This window comes from Semicossyphus pulcher, unplaced genomic scaffold (genome assembly GCF_022749685.1).
Source record: "Semicossyphus pulcher isolate SPU_LCO1_2020_fin unplaced genomic scaffold, fSemPul1.0.p SCAF_5, whole genome shotgun sequence".
NCBI lineage: Eukaryota > Metazoa > Chordata > Actinopteri > Labriformes > Labridae > Semicossyphus > Semicossyphus pulcher.
The window spans coordinates 7,996,078-8,018,875 of NW_027211726.1; the positions used below are offsets into that span (position 1 = coordinate 7,996,078).

Sequence of the window (22,798 nt, forward strand, 5' to 3'; positions counted from 1 at the left end):
AAATCGGCGAACTGGCCCTTTAACTCTGATTTGTTGTATGTCATGCCCAATGACTGTATTTAAGATGGAGAACGTCTCCATCTGCTCTCATAGTACAAAAGTGAAGCCAAAACAGCCCCTGTGATAGGCGCTAACCAAAACACACATTTCACTTAAAGGGAAAAAACCAGCAAGGGTCCCGTACATCGGCATATTTAATAGCAGAACATCTTCTTGTGTTGGTCTGAGGTTAACATTCACAGATATGGAAACTTTAATGACTGCAGTGATTGTTTTAGTTACGCTTCCTCTTGCAGATCGTCCTCCACTCTGCTAATCAGGAACAGATCGGCTGCAGGAGCCGTATTCGTCAACAGAGCTGTCTATCATCATTTTGACAGCATCAAATAACTAATTAAAACTAAACTTGTCAGAAAAATGAACACTTGGACGTAAATCAGCATGATAAGAACTAACTATAATGACAGAAACCATGTTTGAGAAAAATGTATTTGACGTGTATTTTGATTTTATAGTTTGACTCATGTCCCATCTGTTGACATGGAGGAGGCGGGCTTTATGAGCTATACTGCAGCCAGTCAGCAGGGGGCGATAGAGAGGGTTAGGGTTCATGTCATCCATCTTTTTATACAGTCTGTGGCACTCAATGACACATGAACAATTGTCTGACACAGTTTAAGTGTGGGGACTGTTCTCTGTCTGTAACACAGAGCCATGCTGTCTGTCTAACCGTGTTTCAAGTCTTACTTTGCCTCCTGAATGTAGCTTCATATTGAACACACAGACGTTACAGTGGTATTCAGCCTCTCATGAAGCTGATTTACATTTAAAACAATTCAAATAATTTTCCACCCTTTAAAAAGAGGAGTGGATTTTTGATCAACAGAACGTGTTTTGGCACCGCACATAAAGCCTCTTTTTTTATCCCTCACAGGCTTGAAGCCGTTCCTCCTACTGTATTGTTTTCTGTTGCACCTTTGATGTATCGCTCCGCCCACGTGACACGCTGTCTTGTTCTCATCCCTTGTTGTCAGGTGGTGGGCGAGGCAGATCGTGAAGAACATCCCTCCGTCTGACATGCTGGAGGTTCGTGCCAAAGTGGCGGCTCTGACGGCTCTGAGCGGAGAGAGGAAGGACTGGGGAGTCAGCAGAGCCTGGGAGAGGGACTACCTCGCCAATGTAAGAATCACACACAACACCAACTGTATACATTTGATTTCCAACATGTACTTTCATCTTATATCTATGATCCTTATGTAAAAATAATCGATGAAAATAAAGTGATTACTCGAAGATATTCAAGTTTATCAAAATAAAAGATAAATATTCACATTTACATTTAAATAACGACCAATTTATTCGATCAAATATAGCTGATTCTTCTGGGACAATCCAGTTATTGTTACAAAATAAGAGGCAATGCATCAAATGAACAGTGAACAGGTCTGGCCTGAAAATTCAATTAAATCAACTACAAGAAATGCAAACAAACAAAGGCATTAGTGTAAACAACAGACCGGGGGGCTTTACTACGAAGCAGGATCTGTGGTTATCGAGGTAACTTCAGGGTTAACTCTGAGTTTTCAGTACTACGAAGGTGGTTCACTTCTTACTGGGGTAGATCGCCATGGTAACTTGTGCTGAACACCTTACCTGCTCTGGAGCAGGTCGTGTTGGCGATAAGAGATCAGCGCGTATAAAGGGAACGCGTACTGACCAATCAGGTTTCTTGATATAGGAGCTTGTTTAAATGTTACAAGAAAGCAGGATGAGATGATTTGTTAAAAAACACTTCTTACAGGACAAGATCAGCAAAGAGTTACGGTTTTGTCCACAGGGGTGCCAAAATCAACACAAACCGAAAGTTTAGAAAACTGTAACACAAAGCGTCTTTTTTCTTTTTTCCACGCCGTTTGTTTGTTTGAAATAAAACATTCTAATAGTTTTAACCCTGTTGGACTCTTATGGTGCAAAACCAACTGAAGTTACTTGTTTCTCTTCTTGTTTTTGCCTTCACTTTCTGTTACTGGAAGCTTTTTTAAGCCCTATGCACCACAAGATGACCTCATTTACTGTTAAGAGGTCTTTGTGACACTCAACACAACAAAACACTTATTCCGCTTTCAAAAATAACTGTGAAAAAAGACCCACTGACTTCCAGCTGATTTTTTTCTCTTAAATCTATCGCAGTAAACAAGACGTGAATAACCAGCAGTGTCTAGGATCACAGAAAATCATCTGTTGTTGTGAATATATGCGGCGCATGTGACGAGCGCTCACAGTAAACAGCATGACTAAAGGAGGACGCTGCTCGTGAACACAGCCCTTCCTTAATGAATCCCACAGTCGGCTCATTTAGCAGCTAATCTCAGGGTGTTTGGCGGCCTGGGGCTCTAAAGACGCCTTCAGGGAGTGTGAGCATGACTGCCGCAGAGTCCTGAGTCACTCCCCTCATTAGCCTGTCAGACGGCCTGTGACTCGCTGCCCTGCTTCGGGGCTCCGGCTTCACGTGATTGTCGTTAATCCACAAAGACCTATAGTTAAATGCATGTAGTCAGGCTGAATCGTGACTTGTATGCGGCTGACGTTGTGTTAGATCAAGTGTCTGAGGACAAAAAGGAGGCAAGGACGGAGGGAAAGGGACCAATTAGTGTCCATCACGCATTCTGAGACACTCTCAACAAGATCAAAAGAGTCACAAGTTCACCTCAGTGTAAAATTCAAGCTCATTTTAGAAATCAAAGCAGGGATGTTGCTGCCGTGTGAGCTCATCAGGACAAGAGGAAGGTGAGAAATGATGACATCAAACAAAACAAATTTGCAGCTTTCACTCCAATAATCAGGAGTCTGTGAGCGTGGTCCCTCTCACAAGATAGCCACGGTCAACATCTAACTTGACGACTCATCGAAACTATTATGCATCTTTTGACCTGACATTAAAAGAGCAGTTTAATATTATTTTATCTCCTTGTGTGCTGGGGAAGTTGCCCAACGAGGAATCTTCTCAGCGTGCCCAAATACACAAAAGATTGACAACCTGTACTTCTCTTGAAATACTTTTTTCTTAAGATTATTTTTTTTGGCTGTTGCCTTTATTTATAGGACAGCTGAAGAGAGACAGGAAATGTGGGGAGTAGAGAGTGGGGGATGACATGCACAAATGATCAACAGACCAGGAGTCAAACCTGCGGTCAGTGCGTCGAGGACTTCAGCCTCTCTACATGGAGCGCCTGCTCTACCAACTGAGCTAAACCAGCGCCCTTACTTTGCTCTATTTTTCGACCCTGGCTGCAGGGATTTGGTCCCATTCAGCCAAGTGAGCATTCACAAGGTCAATAAGGCCGGGCTCGTCCCAGTTCATCCCAAAGGTGTTGAACAACACTGAGGTCATTGTACTGCAGTCCAGTTCTTCCACACCAAAACAGCACACTCAGGTTTCGTCCTCGTTATTACATTTTCAATTTAATATAGGCTTTTAAAAGTAATAATCTTGAAGATTTTCACTTAAATAAATGTCTGTTAAGTCACTATCTGTTGCTGAATGAGGTAACACAATGGTTACTGAGCCTATGGCCCACTGATGAAAGCCTTTGCATTTGCAGTATTACAGACTGGGTGTCTGTGGTGACTTTCGCGGAAAGAAATCACAAGCGGCGCCCAGTTAGGGACGCGTTTCTCATCAGCCAGCAGTGGTTGGTCTGCCAGAGAGGGTAGGCGGAGCTAAGCGGCTGCTTTTCCGGTCTCTACATGCGTTGCGAGTAAACAGTAATCTACTATGGCTGAACAAACAAAGGAAAGCTGGATGACTACAGATACAACTTCAACAATAAGTGAAAATCCAAAGAAACAGAAACAAATTCGATGCTCAGATGAAGCAAACAGTCTGAAAAGGAAAGCGACCGTCAGCCAGGAAAATCAAGATTTACAACCGGAGCCAACAGATTGTTGACTCTGCAGCTGGTGCATAAAGTACCTCACAACAGCTACTAGCATAGTCAACAAGGTCAGCACTCCCTGCAATTGGTTCTTTATGTTGAGTTAACTGCTGATAGCAAAGGCTGATGTTCTTAGTTTTCTTCCGGAAAAGGGACACTAATAAGTCTTATCAGAAAGTAAATGTGTGTCTTTTAAAAGTCTTCGGTGTACAGAAACGCCTGAGTCGAGTGGACACCAAGCGCAAACATATCAAAGGTTATGGGACACAGCTCAAACCACGATAAACAGCCACAGAGCAAAGTGTGGACAGGCGGTGGTCACAAAAAATTAAAGTAGAGCTGTAAAGATTTAGATTCCCCTGTTAGCGACCCCCCACTGTATTCCTCATCAGCCTGTTTAGCTCCAGTATCAGCCACCCTTCTCCTTCTCTAACAGCATGTCAAACACTGTGTCTGCTAACTGAGGCCCGAGGCCTCCAGCTTTGATCTGCTGCTTATGGAATTAAAGCGATAAAAAGGCTTGAAAGAGGCTGAAAGAGGTCACCCAGAGTTACATGACTAACACTGAGATTCGTTCCTTCACCGTCTGTAATGTGCCTGCACGGTGGCATCAGCCGGCCTCCAGCAATAATACGCCTCTTTTCACTCCCGCAGGTTCGAGACTGCCCTCAGACCAGCTCCGCCTTTGTCCGTGTCTCCAAGGAGCTGAGGAACAGAGACGAGTACTCTCAGGTCCTCTTCTCGGGCTTCTGTCGGAAGGTACAGTATGTGACGGAAGAACACGCTGATCAGAAATGTCTCTTTTGTACGAGGAGTTTCTCCGTTTGTTGCTTCCCTTTAGCTTTGGGATGTTTTTCTCTCTTGCTGTGTTCTCCGTTACACCCCCTCACACTTTCTTTTGTATCAGCTCGTCTTTCATGTTGCCATGTTGCAGCGGTGAACACAGCCCTCTCAGACTGGGAAAATATCAGAGGATTAATCATGAAAGGAGCTGAATATTTTTAACCTTTAAGATTTTCCTTTTTTAGAAGTCTATCTGTTCGGAATAAACTGAAAGGACTGAGCTGAATTATTATTTTACCTCATGCTGAACTTGCTCTTATCTTCTCCCTGTGGATAATAGTGGCCGTATTTCCCTTATCAGGGATTGGAGAGCGAGGGATTCCACTAAACTGCGGCTGCAGCTTTAGCCAAAGTATATCTGCAGATATGTGTAGCTTTGATAAAGAGAAATGAAACAACCACCAACTTTGACAAACCCACCAGCGCCTTTTATCTTTTGTCTGAAGTTATCTTTCTGTTTTGCTTCGTGTGCGTTTCTTGTTTGTAGCTCCACAAGGAACCTGTGTTTGATTCAAGACAACGATAACAGAACAGATCCTACGGTTGCAATAGAAATGCTCTTTACAGAAAACGTTAAATATGTGGAGCTTCATCCTTCCTCTCTTTCCCTCCTCTGCTCTCTCAGGTGAACAGATTCAACAAAAGCACAGACCGAGGCCTGCTCGTCACAGACAAGTACGTCTACAAATTAGAGCCAAAGAAACAGAACAAGGTTTTGAAGAGGCTTCCTTTAGACGCTGTAAGTACTCACATGGGGGGAGCACATTCATGCACAGACGCACCAGCACACTCCAACCTGAACCTTAAAGCTGCAGAGCTCCACAGTCATCCAGATAAAGACACAAACTGTAGACGACTAATCCTGTTGAGGCACTTACGTTGTAGTAGTTTTGGTCAAAAAAGTTTACATTTCTGTGGGCCTTTGTTCATAGAAGTAAAAGAGTAAATTGAGATAAAATGATTAAAGTGGCATCCTTACTCATTTTACTAATCTTAAAGTAATACTCAACAATTTTGTAAGACAGCAATCTCCCCATCAGCTATCGTCATGGTGACGTTGAAGCCTCTGGGGGCATTACCTGATCTTTCCAGGCTCCTGGTGTAGCCAGTGGATATCAGGATTAGGGCCTGTGTCCACTAACGCTGTTTTTTGCGCTGGCAGCGCCCACAACCTCATTTTCAAAGTGCTTTTTTTACTGGCGCTTACTTTTGCTATTTTACAAAAATTGTCTGGCGGCACTTCCGCTTCTCTTGGTAGTGATCGTTAAGGGCCCGGTCAGACAGAGCGCGTTTTAGCAGCTGGGGGCGTTTTTTTTTGTAGTTGTTTTCAATGAGGAGGACGCTTTTTGCACGCTGCTTTTGCGTTGCTGAGCGCCTCACATTTTCTTCTCTGTGCGCCTCGAGTTGAAAAAACGTCATGGGTGTTTTCCTCATTGTCCAATCAGATGAAAGGAGAGGCGGGCCTTCTGTCAGTTTACAATATAAGGGTTAGGTTAATGACAGCTAATGATTCAGTGGTTGCCTTAACAACAGTTTAAAAAAAACAAGGTGCAGCGAGCTGTTATGTTTTTTAACTGTAGGCTTCGATAAAAAAGGCAGTGCGGTTTCACAGCCTGCAAAACGCTCTCTGTCTGATCGGGCCCTCAGTCTGTTTTATATTGCTCTGTATGCTTAACATTTGCTTTTATAAAGAAAACATAAAAACAGTGTAAAGGAATCGCGTCCTGGCGTTAGCAGCAGCTCTACACCTGGACATTGTACCCTTAGCTTCTCCTCCGCCATTGTTGTTGACAAAGTTGATATCAGAAAACCCGCCCCTACTTGATTTTGATTGGTCGCGAGGGAGAAGTGACATTAACGAGCGCGGCAGTGTTAAAAAAGTTATTTTCAACTCAGAGTGCTGTGAGCGCAGCAACACCATCAGCCGGGGGTGAGGGCGTTTTTGCGCTGAGGACGCTGAGTGCCGTGGCGACCAGCGCCTTTAAGTACGCGCTGGTCACCACAGTGCTGAAAACGCTGAACTGCATTGGTTTTGTAGAGAAAAAAGACGCAAGTGGACACAAGCCCTAATCACCAGGAGATAACCAAGCCAAGACTTTCTTCTGTTGGTTGTCGTTGTTGTGGTCTTACTAATAACTGGACACGTGAGAATGCTTGAGAAAGTTGAGAGACTGCTTCTATGGCCAGATTGTAACATCTTAAATCATACGCAGAAATCTGTTTATAGAGATTTTAAAAAAAAACTATTGTTGTTTGATGAAACCTGACGGGTTCCAGGATTGCATTTTGCTCCTCACAGACTGTTTTCCTGTATGCAACCTGAGTTCTTCTAACGTGATTATTCAGTACAACTCGGACTACAAACCAAGACAAGACTGCTTCAGAAAGTCCTGCGCCAACAGATTCTGCATTCATGTGCAGATATTTGTTTGTAGAGATTAGCAGGAGACAGATTCCATAAATGGAAAGAAACATCAGATGCTGAAACATCCTTACTTTTGATCCCTAATGTAGGTCAGCTCTCAAAAAACACTGGATCTTACCTATCCCTCATTTTTTGTGGTTGTGCTTGTTTTCCTGCCCGCTAAAAAAAACAAATCTTTCAAACACGATCAACATGTTACCGCAGCATTAACTTTCCCAGGTGACCTTTAGAAACTAAACCTGCCAGTTGACCAGAGGAACTGGGGTATAAATTCAATTCCTGTTAGAAAGTTTCAGGTGGCAGAAAAGTCCCTGCTCCAGTGGGTACTTTCCAAATGTCCTGAAACTCTACAGGTGGAGCTGTTGTTTGGACCTGCAGCGACTGAAACTAAAACGAGGAAGCGACATCTGCTGGTGTAAGGATTTGGGTTTGCACATGTGTTGCCCTCTCACACGTTAATCCGTGATCGGTCTAATACACCTAATATTCACAATACTGTAGCAGTGGAAACAAAGCCACTCACGTTCATAAGAAACTTTACTTACTAGTTGGAAGTGCTACATGCCTCCAGGTTGCCTGGTGATCAGGCAGACGGATCAAAACAAACTCAGGTTCAGGCAGGGAGAACAAAAGCTTTGACAGCGAAGGCGTAACAACAATAGACAATTTGGCGATATAAGAGAGGAAATATGCCGGTGTGTATCGTGCAGGGCTGATGAGGGAAGGTGGGAACACGTGAAGAGGTGAGTGAGGAAGAACACGAAAGTTCATGAAACACTTTTTTTCCCCACAGAAGAGCTGAACCTTTCCATTAGCAGTAAACTCTTCTTGATATGTGAAAGTGTTAGAGCACCTCTTTAACCCTAAAACAAAGTCTTGACCCTAAAACAGACCATTACATAATGAGCCTAAATCTCCGACATATAAAGGGCACAGAGACACGAGTGCAGCACCAAACAGCAGCTCCGCTTCCTAATAGGTACCAGGAATGTGGGTCAGGCACGGTGTACTTTATCCCAGCTGTCTTTTTTTACACACACACACACACACACACACACACACACGAACACATCTCCATCATTCTAACCTGGGTCACTGCCTTCCATCAATAAAAACTAGTACAAGAGCACTAACAGGATTAACACATCGCCTTTGACCTGTTTGGTCCTGATCAGAGAGGCTGTCAGGTCAGGCAGTGTGTGTGTGTGTGTATCAGGTGATGGTGTTGGTGTGAAGTGGAGACATTAGATAAAAGCTCTACTTAATCTGATGCTTCAAGTTCTGTTGATGGTTAATGGTTTTGTGATTTCAAAGTTTGATTGTTACTGAGTGAAAAACAACAGCAGCCCAATGAAAGGTTTGAGGCACCTTGGCTTTATTCAGCCGCTTTCCAACTGGTCAGAAAAACCGCTAACACCCGTCTTTTTTGCTGAGTGGGAAAGGTTACAATCGGCATTCAGACCCGGGTCAAATGACTCTCAAAACCCGGGTCGACACGCTAATCTCCGCCCCCTTTCCGACGCGATGCTATGACACGCACAGCTACAAATCACGCCCGTCTCCGTCCGAGCAGCGCTCGAACATCGTTCAAATTTGTCACCGCCGAGTTTCAAACACAGACTGAATGAGTAATAGATACAATAAAGACCTAACCACCGTAACATCTTCACTCACCCTGTTTTGGGCGCGTTTGTGACGTCAGACGGTGACGCAGCAGAAAAGAGACAGGAGTATACTCCACAGGCAATGGGAACAGAGACAATCGGCATCTATTAGCGGGTCTTCCTGGGTCTGAAAAACCAGCGTCAACACGCAAATTTTGCTGGGAAAGGGGTTTTACTCTACACAGTAAGCTAGTTAGCTCTGCATGCTAATGTTTGCAGCTTATGTTAGAGCAGAACAATATAGTTTAGTTTAATCCATATACTTGTATTTTAGTGTTTTGGGTTTTGGTGAGGGCTGCAGGGACGGTGGTGAAGTGGTCAGCGCTGTTTCCTCACAGCTAGAAGGTTCCTAGTTTGAGTCCTGGTTCGGACATAGTCGGCCTTTCTGTGTGGAGTTTGCTATGATTGGATGATTGCTATGATTACTGTAAAGGAAATGTACGTACAGTAATGACATTTGACCTACTTTCTTTATTGATTTATTTTTAGTTCATTTGACAAATATAGACTCAATATACTGTATGTTTAAACTTCTATACTTTAGTGGTTTAATTCATAAGTTAGGAAGTGTTATTGTGGGGGTGTTATGGGACATTTGATAGACTTACTGCTTGTTCTGTACACCAAGAGCCATAGTCTGCTCTCTCTGTGTCATGACATTTGCCCTCATTCTGTCTTATTCAAATCTCAGTTATGAGATCAATAATTTAGTGTCAGTTTGAGGTGTCATCTGGTGTTGCAGTGGTTCAGATCGCTTCTGTTGTGTACGTCCGACACATTCACTGAAGGTTTGAACGGACAACACCTACCTAACACAGTGAGTCAGCACAGCTGGACGTCCAGCAGTGGTTTTAGAGAGCGAGGCAGAGAGAGAGAGAGAGAGAGAGAGGTTGAAACATGCCAGAGGGTTAAAAACCATCATTATGCAGCAGCCGAGCGGCTAAAGATAGCCGATGCCATTAAGCTCTGCTGCTCACACTGAGGGGAATGAGTCTTATCCAGGTCAGAAACGGAGAATAAAGCGATGAAGAAGCAGCGCTGCCTCCGCTCAGTGTGTCACCAGAGTCTCCGGTCATCGGTTTGACCGTCAGCACTGATGCCGGAAATGTCACTCAGGTCAAACACTGATGTGACGATGTGACAGAACGACAGCAGTGTGTGTAACTGTGAAGACTGTTCTGAATCTGTTAGAGACACGTTCAAATGCTACAAAACAACACAACAAGTGACGCAAAACAACTGAACTAAATGACTCGACAGAATAGATTTCTGCCATTTTAACAACCAAATACTGACTTAACAACTGCTATTAGTTAAGTATTTAGTGGATTAAATTGATCAAAATAAACCAGTTTTGATTGCTGACTAATAATGGAAGAGTTGCTAGGTGAAAGGATTTATTTCCCGTGTAAAAATCCAGCGTATTTTTCTCAGACAATGTCATGTGGGAGGCTGTTGCTCACAACATAGCTCCACTAATCTGAGGATCCGCTGTTTGATCCCCTCCAGTCCGCATGTCCAAGTGTCCTTGGGCACGAAACTGAACCCCAAATTTCCCCCTGAAGCTGTGCCATCAGTGTGTGTGTGTGTGTGTGTGTGGGTGTGTTCGAGGACAAGATTAGAACCTGATGAGTCTCCTCCATCACTCTACGAATGTGTGTGTAAGTGAGGCGAATGGCGTGTAATGTAAAGCACTGCGAGTGGTCGGACGACTAGAGAAGTGCTGTATAAGTGGAGTCCATTTAGCACTTACGTGACTCACTGCCTGAGAGCGTCTTGTGATTAGTCCAGAAGATGAACGGCTGCATCAGAAAATGTGTCTTTGATCGAAGGTGAAGGAACATGATGGTCCACATTAGATGTAAAGTAAGGAGGTAATGATGAGTCCAAGGCGTCATTCTGTGAGACGCTTACAGTTTGGAGCTTACTGTGGGCGGAGGCTGAAAATTACACAGTAGAAAAAAACAATCAGCTGTTAAGTTAAGTTGATTAACTTTCTGAGATGCTGAAGACTTGGGGTGCGATTAAATATTGATACTGCAATATATCGTCGTCCTGACTCCTGCAATACAATTATTGATAGGCTGGCGCCAAATATTGATATTTTAAAGATACATTTTTGGGCTTTTTGCCTTTATTTGATCGGACAGCTGAGGTGAGACAGGAAATGTGGGGAGTAGAGAGTGGGGGAAGACATGCACCAAATGATCAGCAGACCAGGAGTCAAACCTGCGATCAGTGCGTCGAGGACTGTAGCCTCTGTATGAGGGGCGTCTGCTCTACCAACTGAGCTAAACCAGAGCCCCAAATATTTATATTTTAATTTACAAATATATGGCACTAATTAGATTTCCCTGCGTCACAGCGTCACTACTTCATGACTCCTCGCCGTAGCACTTATGACACGAATGAGGGTAACGTGAACGGAAATTAATTAACCTAAGAAGAAGAAGTTAATCAGATATGGTGATGGATCATTATATGATTGTCTCACGCATCGTATCATTATCGAGTTACCCTGCGATTCCCATCCCTACTGAAGACTTAGTAATTCCAGACTGTTGTGTTGTGTTAAAGTATGTATATGATGGTTATATTAGCAAGGTGTCTGGTAAGTCAGTGTTTGTAAAACTGAGAGACCATTTAAAGAAAACATTGAAAGTGACAAACAGAATGGGCGCCATTGATTAAGAAAAAACCCCTCAACATTTGATACTTTCATCTTCTCAAATGAGCATATTTTTCCTTCTTTTCCTTTTTAATGTAACTATTAGTTTGCAGCTTGACGAAATTAACCCCCCAAAAATTTTACCTTGCACCTTGTAATCAGCTCTTTTAATCGTTACAGACAAAACTAAACATCCATCCATCTATTATGTATACCGCTTGTCCTGTTCAGGGTCACAGGGGGGCTGGAGCCTACCCCAGCTGTCATTGGGCGAGAGGCGGGTTATAACCTGTACTGATCGCCTGTCAATCACAGGGCCAAAACTAAACAGTTTATTGAGAATAGATGAAGCGACAATGAAAATAGGTCTAAAAGCTGCAGGTTTTATATGGATAGGATCATATGGCTTTATGTGATCAGCCTTTCACAAACAGATCTCCTGATGTAAAAACAAATTGATCAGAATATATTTTCCATTTTCATTCATTTTACTAGAAGATAGACCTTAAAATCCCGTAATGTATCCGTTCATCACATTTTATTTAATACAATGAATCCCAGTGCGATGACCTCTGCAGTGTTCTCGTCAGAGGAGGAACAGGTTGTACCAGAATGCGGCCTCGACGGTGTCGCATGTTGTCGTCCCTGCTGGATTAACCTGTGTGTACCGGGGGCTGTAAGAGGCTTAGTCCACGTTTGTCTCCCATTCCCTCTCTAAAATCTGTGACGCACCTCACCTTCTCTGTCTGTTTATCTGTCACACATACTGCTCTGCCTCTGCTGCTGCGCTCGAGTACCATTTAGAGTTTCAGTAGTTCTACTTTCTACTTCTTCTCCACCTTAATTTTAGCGGGAAATATTGCATTTTCTACTCCAATACATTCAGATAATTAATGCCAAATATAAATCAACTAACATACTTATACTTTTAGCACTTTTACTTTGCTTTTAATGCAGGATTTTTACTTGTAACAGGGTATTTCTACACTGTAGTATGGCTACTTTACCCAAGGGAATAACTGAGTACTTCTTCCACCACTGCTCCCATTAAATCTGTGCATTACTCCAACTGGGTCACACCTCATGACTCTCCCTTCGTTGCACCTCCAGCACACGTGCAGCTTCGGGCAGACTTTCTCTCACCCTACATCCTGTGAGCAGAAATAATCCGCTGCCTTCATTCATGGCGTGATCTTTTGATCCTGGATATACTGTGCTGCACTTTATTAAATTCACAGGTATTATACGTCGACGTGATAATCCCCGACATTTTTAAACAAATGAATTTCTGGCGCTCTCGTATGTGACACTAAATATCCGTCATTAAGCCGATAGTCCGGTCTTCTTCTGAACTAATGTAACAGTTTAACATTTGAACAAAGTCCTGCGTTTAGTTAAAGCTTAGAAGTGTTTAAGTATTAAATGTTTTTGTTAAATTTGTTGTTGTATATCTGCAGCACTGTCAGTGTAATGTGCAAATAAACTTGTGCCTAAAGCTTTATTAGGCACAGCCCTTATTTTTTCAGTCCTATCATGCTATTATGGGGAGCTAATGCTATTATGGTAGGAAAAAATGCAATTTCTCTCTGTGCCTCTGGAGGACACTATCCGCTTCTCCAATGGGCCCGCCAGACTACGTAAAACACGTCATCTGGCGAAGGCCATGGAGCTTAAACTACACTTCCTCAATTTAGGACGCCCGCCTCCGATGTCATGTCTCTTTCAAAATCATCAGGTTTGAAATGTAGACTGCAGACCCCAAGATTTTTTAGACGATCCACCGGTATATTCCCGTCGTATTTCAAATTCTGTCCAGCTCTGAGTCGTTGCCTGCAGCGAAACGATAGTATTTCACTCCAGCGTGTCTCGCTGGGTTGCTCCTTTCAGAGGGAGGGGCGCAATGCATGCTGGGTGTTGTAGGAATGTAGAATGGGCGAAACCACGAGCTGTTTGTACAACTTTCTCCACAGCTATGGCGCCAATTTCAAATATTATTGCTTCTATTGATTACAGAGAACACCAGCTTTGACTGACAGTGGCTTTTTCCAGTGGAGAATTTCCCCTTTAACGCACGTTTTCTTCGTGCCTGTTGCAAAATTCAGATGATCCTGCGTTTCAACAACAGGTGGTGTTATGGTGAAGGGGATGTTTCCCTTGCACACTTGGGACCCTTTGCACCTCTTCAGCATCGCCTAATCGCCACAGCCTACCAGAGACTTGTCTGTCCCATTGTGAACTCAGAGTGCCAATCGTCTACCAACGCTCAAATCATCTCAAACTGTTTTCCTGAACTTGACTTGAGTTCTCTGTCCTCACATGAACTCTCCAGTCACCAGATCTCAATACAGTCAACTGAGATCCTTTGGGCCAATATGGAACAGGAGATTCACATTATGGGTGTGCACAAGTCAAATCATCAGACACACTTATGTGATGCATAAAAGAAAGTCTTTGAGGGATGTTCAGCACCGTGTTGAATCTATGCCAAGAAACAGTCAGGCAGTTCTGAGGGCAGAAGGGGTCAAATGTGGAACTAGTAGCATCAAAGAAAAAGTAGCAGAACACGGGGACATTGTGTAACTTGAATAAGTACAATAGTACAAACAGGGGATAATGTATAGTGAGCAGGTTATCGCGGAATGGAACAGCTTTTTGCATCGTTTAACCTTTGTTGCTTTCTCTCCGAAGTTTCGTCTCTTTTCTTTTTTCCCTCTGTAAACAAACCGACATCAAATTTACCGGACTTCTTTCGGCGGATTGATATGCTTACAGTTAGTCTGTGTAATTAGAGCCGAATCCAAAGCAACGGTCTGTTGTTCATAGCAACGGTCTGTTATCGAGAAATAACAGACCTCGGAATGCTGTAATTAACCAATCAGAATCAAGTGTTTAACACAGCCGTGTAATAGAGTACAATAAATGAACCTAGTCATGGTTCATTGTTGTACAAGATGCAGTAATGTTTTAAGTTAAATGGACTGTACTTGTATAGCGCTTTTTTAATCTACAGACTACTCAAAGCATTTTCATACTGCATGTCACATTCACCCTTTCACACACTGATTCACACTAATGGCAGAGGCTGATATGCAAACAGCTGCAATCAGCTAACCATTCACACACATTCACACACCTCTGCCTTCAGGAGCAAGGTGGGGTTCAGCATCTTACCTAAGGACACTTACATGTAGACTGCAGGAGCCGGAGATCGAACCGCCAACTTTTCAGATGAGAGACGACCCACTCTACAACTGAGCCACGGCCGACTGCCCATTCTAAAAACTGGCACCAACAATGTTTCATGAAACCGATCTCCGGTTGTTGTTCTCTTGGTGTCTGACTTTGTGTTTCTCTCCACAGTTCACAGGCCTGAGTGTGACCAGCGGGGTCGACCAGATGGTGGCGCTACACACGACCGCTCAGGATGACGTCCTGCTGTGTCTGCAGCGCGGGGAGCTGTGGCCCAACCAGGACCGAGTGGGCGAGCTGGTGGGAGCGTTGGTGGACCACTTCATGCGGTCAGTTTCACAGACACTTTTTCTCACCAGGGAAACTTCTCGAATCGTTTCTGTCTCTGAATGAGACGCTCAGAAGCTCACGGACAGAAGACATCCGTGAGATACAACAATACTAAAGCTGAATGTTAAAGCTAAAATCCATGTTTGTTTTTTCTACAAGCTCAAGACCATGAACCATGTCTCTGAACAATTTGACACACAGGCATTTAGAGAAAACAACTGTGAAGTGGGTCAGCCATTAGTTGCAGAGTTGGAATTTGATCCCTTTCTCTTTTCTCATTCTGTGTGACCTTGAGCACAACACTGAGCCCCGTACTGTTCCCCATGGCCGGGCCAGTGCGTAGCTCCATCGTCACTGGTGTGCATGTGCGTGAAAAGGTGAATGACAGGCCAATTTTAAAAGCTACAAAGGTTTTTTATACTGTAAGTGCAGTCTGGTCGCCTCTCTTGCTCACTCAAGCTCATCCACAAGTAGAACAGTTCAAATCCTCAAGTGGTTGTTTCCACCACCTCTTCATCTATGTCTACTTCTACTGCAACACAAGAGTCCTGCACCCACAACACACTTCAAAAGGTGAAGAGAAATTCGAGATTTTTCACTTTCAAAGAAGCTGTTCATTTGAATGCAATATTTATTTTGTAAATAATCACTTAATAATCACAGTTTGGGACAAAGTCTCATAACCCGTCAGCTATCATCTGACAACCATAAAGCCTCCAGGGACAACTGTAAACATGTCGGGCGTGTTCGGTTAAGCCAGCGGTTAGCAATAAACGACTTCCAGCCAAGACTTCCTTTTCCGTGCGCAGCATTGTTTACAGTCCAGTTAGCTTGAGAAGCGACCGCGTGTTCAGATCAAAAGTGAAGCGAATTTCGCCCCTCCAAAAATGTCTGCAAAAGAGTTAATTTAATTAAGGGGTCTTGCCTTTGCTGAAATTTTTGTCAGGTCTGTCCTCTAGAGGAGAAGAAAACTACTTTTAAAATGCTCGTTTGTTAAACGGAGGTCTGATTGATCAATTGTGATGCATTCAAGGAAGTCGGGAAATCTGAACGCTGAACACCTCGTCAGGCGAATTTATCTCAAGTTGAATTTTAGATCTAGAATGGATTGTTAGCTGTTAGCATGCAGATGTCTGTTTATAGAGATTAATAAGAAGCTAAATCGATGTCAGATGACGCTGATGTCATTGCGTAGAATAAAAATGTAGAATCTGTACTCCCAAAAGTTACTCCCAACGAAGCAGCACAGAAGCGAACACATGTTGCACTTTCCACATCATTCTAAAACATTCCCATTCGATGTCAGACGAGGCTTATCTTACATTTCTGAACTGGTTTAATTTCCATAAACAAACAAAGTGTGCCACATATTTTCAAATCAGGAGCTTTAGAGTCTGAGACTGTCGGCCTCCCTCCAGACAAAGCTCTGACAAATACCTCTGTATTTCCCTCAATTCTTGGAAGAATAATGGATGGTGATTATGGTTTATGATCCCTTGGACTCTCAACAAATCGGGGCTAGAGGGCTAATGCTGCTGTTTGACATATTTTCAGAGTACATGAAAAAGGTCTGTTCTCAGCATTTATTAGTCTGTGACTCTTGGAAACTTATAAAGACAGGAAAATACAGAAATACAGTTTCCCTGAACTCTCAAATCACACACATGTAGCCGATTTTATGTGGCCTCTTTTCATTAACTGTTGCACTTTACTTGAAATCAGCTCCTTTATGAGAAAAACAACCGTTTTTTTTACATTAGCTCCGTCCTTTGTTTCCCAAACATGAATGTTCCTCTTAAATCATCTAAACTTTCTCTCTATCATAACTATAGACTGTATAGAAAGATGGATGACATGACAGCTCCCTAAAAGTGAAGCCAAAACGTCTCTATCGCCCCCTGCTGACTGGCTGCAGTATAGGTCATAAAGCCCGCCTCCTCCATGCTGATTGACGTCCAAGTGTTTATTTTTAATTAGTTATTCAATGCTGTCAAAAGGATGATTGACAGCTCTGTTGACAAATCCGGCTCCTGCAGCCGATCTGTTCTGGATTAGCAGAGTAGAGGAGGATCGGCGAGAGGAGATGTAACTTAAACATTCACTACAGTCATTGAAGTTTACATATCTGTGAATGTCTGCTTCAGACCAACACAAAGAAGCTGTTCTGCTGTTAAACACGCCGGCGTGCGGGATCCTTGCTGTTTTTATCGGTGAGTTAAGTGTGTGTTTTGATTAGCCGAAGTGGCTACTGACCTCTACTGTGCAGCTCTGGCTCCAAATGACGTCACCAGTGCAAGATGCGAGCGCCTGTCATGTCCAGTATTTTGGCTTCAATTTAGTACAATGGAGACACGTAGTCCATCTATATAAACAGTCATTGTTCATAACTTATTTTCAGGTCACAGTAGTTTCTCTGCTGTCTTGTTGGTTCAGGAAGAAGTCCAGCAGGCTTCAGAAGCACGACAGCAACATGCAAAGATCATTTATTTGTTTATCCGTGATACGACGAGACAGGATTGATTGGAATAAAACCCGACAGCAGCTGATTTCTCTCATTACAGCTCTTTGAAGGGAGAGGAGAAACTAATGAGCGGATCAGCTGGTGAAGTGATTGTCTGGAGAGAAAACATTCAGCCTTTAGGTCACATGAATAAACTCACAGCAGCAGCATCGTCCTCATTGTGAGCGGTCAGAGACCCGCGGCTCAAACTGAGTCTATTAACGCAGCATAACAATTAGGCAAATCATATTCTTGGCATTTATCAGTGTCATAGTTGTCTGCGTCTGCGGCCCGCGCTGAATAAACGTCCGTGAAATGAATCAGTCGCGCTGACATTTATCACATTTATCACTCCCGACCTGATTTGTCTTCTCTGTTTTTAAATCTGATTCACATCCACCCACATCCATCTCCGACAGACTCCATGTGAATGGCACAACCCGCAAGTTTTCACACACAGCAGACTGTTTGGGTTGTGTCGGTGGGCGTGTGTGTGTGTGTGTGTGTAAGCGTGGGTGTGTTGTTGTAAGTACGGCCTGCTGAGACAGCACCCAGTCAGCTGGGATTGGTCTCCCAAAGTCCCAAAGTCTTAATCCTCCAAATCCTGCCGGGACCACACGGAGTGACGTAGGAAAAGGACAAAATACAAACACATGGTGGAGGAAATCCATCGTGCTGCTGCCAAACTGCACCAAAGAATTCAGCTTTTTGAAAAGATTTAAACTCATTATTTTTAGATTTGAAGGTTCATTCTTTAAAACAAGATCTACTTCGGTAGGATGCAGGATTACAGTTTGGTCCCTTGATAACAAACTAAACCATCTGCGTTTGTTTATTTGTGTCTCTTTTAGCTCAAGGCCCGTCTCCCCAGAGTCCATATTAAAATCACAATTAAAAAAACATCTTCAAAAATACAATATGGACCCATGCTACTGTAATGCACACATACTGAGTACACAGCTCTGTGTGATGAAGAAGTCTGTTAGATGTGGTGTAATCCCTGGGAACACTAAAGAAGTGGGAAGTCAGAATGTGCACCGACCAAAAACAGTCTTTAAGTGTTTATTTTGAAAATGAATCGTATAAAAACTCTTACTGAGTTATAAATAGTGATTGCAGTTATTTTCAGTATAATTTATTTTTAGATTAATTTCTGGGTTCATCATTTGTCTATAAAATGTAACAAAATAAGGAAAAAACAGCGGTCCATAAAACCTGCACAGATATAGTTTATTTAAGACCGGGAACAACACCAAACGTAAGAGCCTGGAGCCCTTTAATGTCTGTTTTTCTTTCTCATTTCTGACAGTTAACTGAATATTTTTATGGGCCTGGTGCGCCGTAAATTATAACAAGTTAAGTTTACTTAAACAAACAAATTAGGAAACCGATTACGTTGGGAAAAGTGAGTAAAAGAACTTAGCTGTGTCAAGTCATGTGAAATGTGTTTAGAAGGAAGATGCGTTTTTTGAATAAGCTGTACTTTTTTATAGATGTGAGCACTTAATGTGTCCAAGCACACTGTAACACCTGACACAAAACAAGATGCGTAAAATACTTTTTTTTTTCATCTAATTTTAGCAAAATGTGTCGTTCTTTTTTTTCAATATCTTCCATGTGATGTGACGCAGTGTCCTCGAATCAATGTCAGGTGTTAATACTCACTTTGACAAATAAGAGACACCTCATTACATTCGATTTAATTACTGCGAATATTTTAGATTAATATTTTTATGTAAAATTGTATGTTTTTTTAAAATTGTTTCAACAGACATGCACCGTCATGATCACCATGGCGACCGCCACCCTTACAACAGTCAACATTACCGTAGGCTTCCAGCTACCGCACTTCTTAGGGCCCGATCAGACAGGACGCATTTTAGCAGCTGGGGGCGGCTTTTTTGTCATAGTTTTCATTGAGAGGCTTTTTGCGCGCTGCTTTTGCTTTGCAGAGCGCCTCGCTTTTTTCCGCTCTGTGCACCTCGCGTTTTTGAGGAAACGCTCCGAGCACCTCGAGTTGAAAAAACTTCAACTCAAAGCAGAAAAGTGCCCGACGGTCATGGGCGTTTTTTCTCATTGTCCAATCGGATGAAAGGAGAGGTGAGCCTTCTGTCAGTTAACAATGTGATGGTTAGGTTACTGACAGCTAATGATTCGGTGGTTGCCTTAACAACAGTAGGAAAAAAAGCCGCCCCCAGCTGCTAAAACGCGCTCTGTCTGATCGGGTGTTTACTTCCACAAAAAGGCAGTGCGGTGCGCCTCGCGTTTTACAGCCTGCAAAGCGCATCCTGTCTGATCTGGCCCTTAGACTAAATAAGTTAATGTAACTAACTGTAATCAATTACTACAACTTAAAGTGTTTCAAAAATGAGTATCACTCAAAATGAATAATCATTCTTAATGGGATGATGTTACGTCAAATTCCTTTGACACCAGTTAATCTGAGTTTAGCTGACAGCTGCTTGGGCTTCATCTGATTAAAGCAAGTACATTATACGCAGGGCTCCATGCAATGGGTCAATTTTACACATGCTTAATGAGAAAGACTTTCAAAGACGTTGCTTTCGATGAAATTGCACGGCCTTAGTGATGACATACCATCAGTTGCCAGTTTATTAGGCACACATACCTTCAATGAATGCACTTTAATACAAAAGTCCTGCTATAAATGTTTCTGTTAGGGCGTTCACAACAACTTCCTGGTCATTATGCCGGCTACAATCTTTTTATTGTGCTGATGTTGACTTGTTTAAGTGAAGCCGATCTGATGTTCTTAAAATATCAGATGTGATCGTCTTTATTCACAGCCAGTTTGAAGTTTTGATGTGATTTCTGGAGGTAAAACATCACGTTTGTTTTTGCTCTCTGGAGTCTGTGCAGACGGCAGCAGCATCAGGGTGTGTGTTCCCACTTTTATGAGTCCTTCTGTGTGTGTGTGTGTGTTCAGCTTGTTGATCCCAGATCCCCGGTGAGGCTTTTGTGGGTTTTACGAGTCTTAGACTTTTGGTCTGGGTTTTGGGTTCTTTAGGGTGGGGGGGGTATCTGCATCACGGGGTCCCCGCAGCAGCTGTGCGGCTCTGCTCGGGGTGCGCCGGGCGGCGACCATCCGGGGAGTCAGTTTCAGCCCTCCGCCTGTCTTTGTGCCACCATCTGCGGTGAATGGAGGGGGGGTCGCGACCTCAACCAGGCTACTCATCAAAAGGCTCATGAGACAAAGTCAGGGGTGAGCCGTGTAAGTGTGTGCGAGGGGGGGAGGAGGAGCATGACAACACACACACACACACACTCCTCTTGTGCTTCCTTCTGTCAGGAAGTGAGATCCCGGACGATGAGAGTCACGCGCACGTCATTTCTGTTTATGAGGTTTTGGATGAGGAAACAGTGAATGGAGCGATTGTGATGTTCCTCTGTAGTTCAGACACGAGAGCGCGGATCAGAGAGTGTTTACAGTTCAGAGAGTCTTGCGGTGCCACAGAGAGTCTCCTACAAAAGTGGGTCAGTGAACGCAGCGTTAGAAGCACAAGGTAGAAATCTGACTTCAAAGCCGCTCCGTGTCGGCGGCGAGGACGGCGAAGACGAGCTGTCTGTCTCTCTGTCATGTCACATCCGCCTCTCGTTCCCTCGGCGTTCCTCCGCTCGCTCCTCTTCATCCTGCACGATCCTCCTCATCCTCTCATCTCTCTCTCTGCTTTCTCTTCCTGTCACCTGAGCCTGAGCTGTCAGCATGAATGAAGCGTGTGAGTGTGTGTGTGTGTGTGTCGGTATGTTTGCAGAGAGAGCAGTAGTGTGTGTTTGGAGGGAGGGGAGGGGGTCGGTCTCGTGGACCATCTGCTGGGACAGCTGGGGGAGTATGAGTGGGCTGAAGGCAGGATTTAGGGAATGATCTGCCCCGGCCTTAAGAGATTGAGGAGGATTCTTTACTTAAAAGGCAATTTGAGGATTTTATTATGTTACTGATCAGAGACCCTCACCAGAATAGTTTCTATACCAGCTGAGGCTAAAAGTTCCCAGCTAACAGAGCGCTGTTTTATTCTGTTTATAACATGTTTCCTCTTAAAGCAAGTTAGGGAGGGACTTGTTGCAGATATTGATTGGCGTTTACAGTAGCCAATAGAGACGAACGTGAGAATATTCAAACTAAAGCAGAGTAATGACCCATTACTGAGCTAGCTGGTAAAGGCCTGTGTCTTCAGAGGGTGAAAGTGAGAAATGAGAAGCTCAAAAAATAGCATTAAAATACCAACAAAATGACCTTTTTCTTATTGTTGGAGCAGATACTATGTGACAGTCAGAGAAAGACGCAGTGTTGTGCCCAGGTCATCTTTGCTCCCAAGTCCCAAGTAAGTCTCAAGTCATTTGGTCCAAGTCTCAAGCGAGTCTCGAGTCATTTTTTCTTGGGCAAGTCAAGTCGAGTCAAGTCGAGTCCTTAATTAAGGCAAGTCAAGTCCTTTTTTTTCCACCCAAGATCCAGCACTGTTACCTGTAGTATCCGGTCTTTATAAAGAGAAAAGACAAGGTGTTAGTAACCCGTCTAATAATTATATTATTGATCAATTTATATAACCTGTTCAAAAAGTATGACAGTGAATTGTATCTGTATTATCTTGGCACAGACGCAGCCATGGTGATGGTCTGCTCTGAGAGCGTATTGAGTAGTAACGAGTACGACTGATGAGGCTTCTCTTTGGGGGCTTTGATGTTGCTTGTTGCCATAGCGAGGAGTTTGACTGACAGCCAGTCATCCAATCATGACAATCACATACCGGGAGGCTTTTTGAGCGCTGGGTACATACTTGATAGTTAGCTTTTTGCACTGTCTCCATCTTCATGCTGACATTGCCTTCACCTTTGCAGCTGTGTCTGTCTGAATGTAATGTCGCTGTGGGTCGACACTGATGTGTAGCCATGACAACATGCTGATTTAGTCGGGGGTTAAAGTGGTTAAAAGTCTTTGTAAAATAAGTATTTCTTGTCTATAGCAGCCACAGTTGACAATAGCGTTTGTCCAGCTGTAGCGCTGATCATTGGATTGATTTTTTTTCCCCCTTTTATGCCGTTATTGATCGAGAGAGGACAGGGCATAGTGTCAGAAACAGGGGACGAGAGGATGATATGCGAGGTTGGGCGTCGAGGGTGCGGCCGCCAGATCAAGGACTGTAGCCTCTGTATATGGGACGCACTATTTAACCAGTGAGCTAAACCAGCGCCCCGGATTGATCTCCTTTTAACCGCTGCTTCATGTGA

The 22,798-nt window shown here is 43.5% G+C and overlaps 1 protein-coding gene across 1 annotated transcript in view; it reads left to right on the forward strand.

The window, feature by feature from the left end:
• Positions 1 to 22,798, forward strand: part of myo1g (myosin IG) — a 57,407-nt gene that overhangs the window by 23,292 nt on the left and 11,317 nt on the right. The window contains exons 18-21 of the mRNA XM_069681709.1: positions 1,035 to 1,179; positions 4,590 to 4,694; positions 5,404 to 5,517; positions 14,896 to 15,053. Coding sequence (XP_069537810.1) covers positions 1,035 to 1,179; positions 4,590 to 4,694; positions 5,404 to 5,517; positions 14,896 to 15,053 — 522 coding nt within the window. The remainder of the gene's footprint in view (positions 1 to 1,034; positions 1,180 to 4,589; positions 4,695 to 5,403; positions 5,518 to 14,895; positions 15,054 to 22,798) is intronic.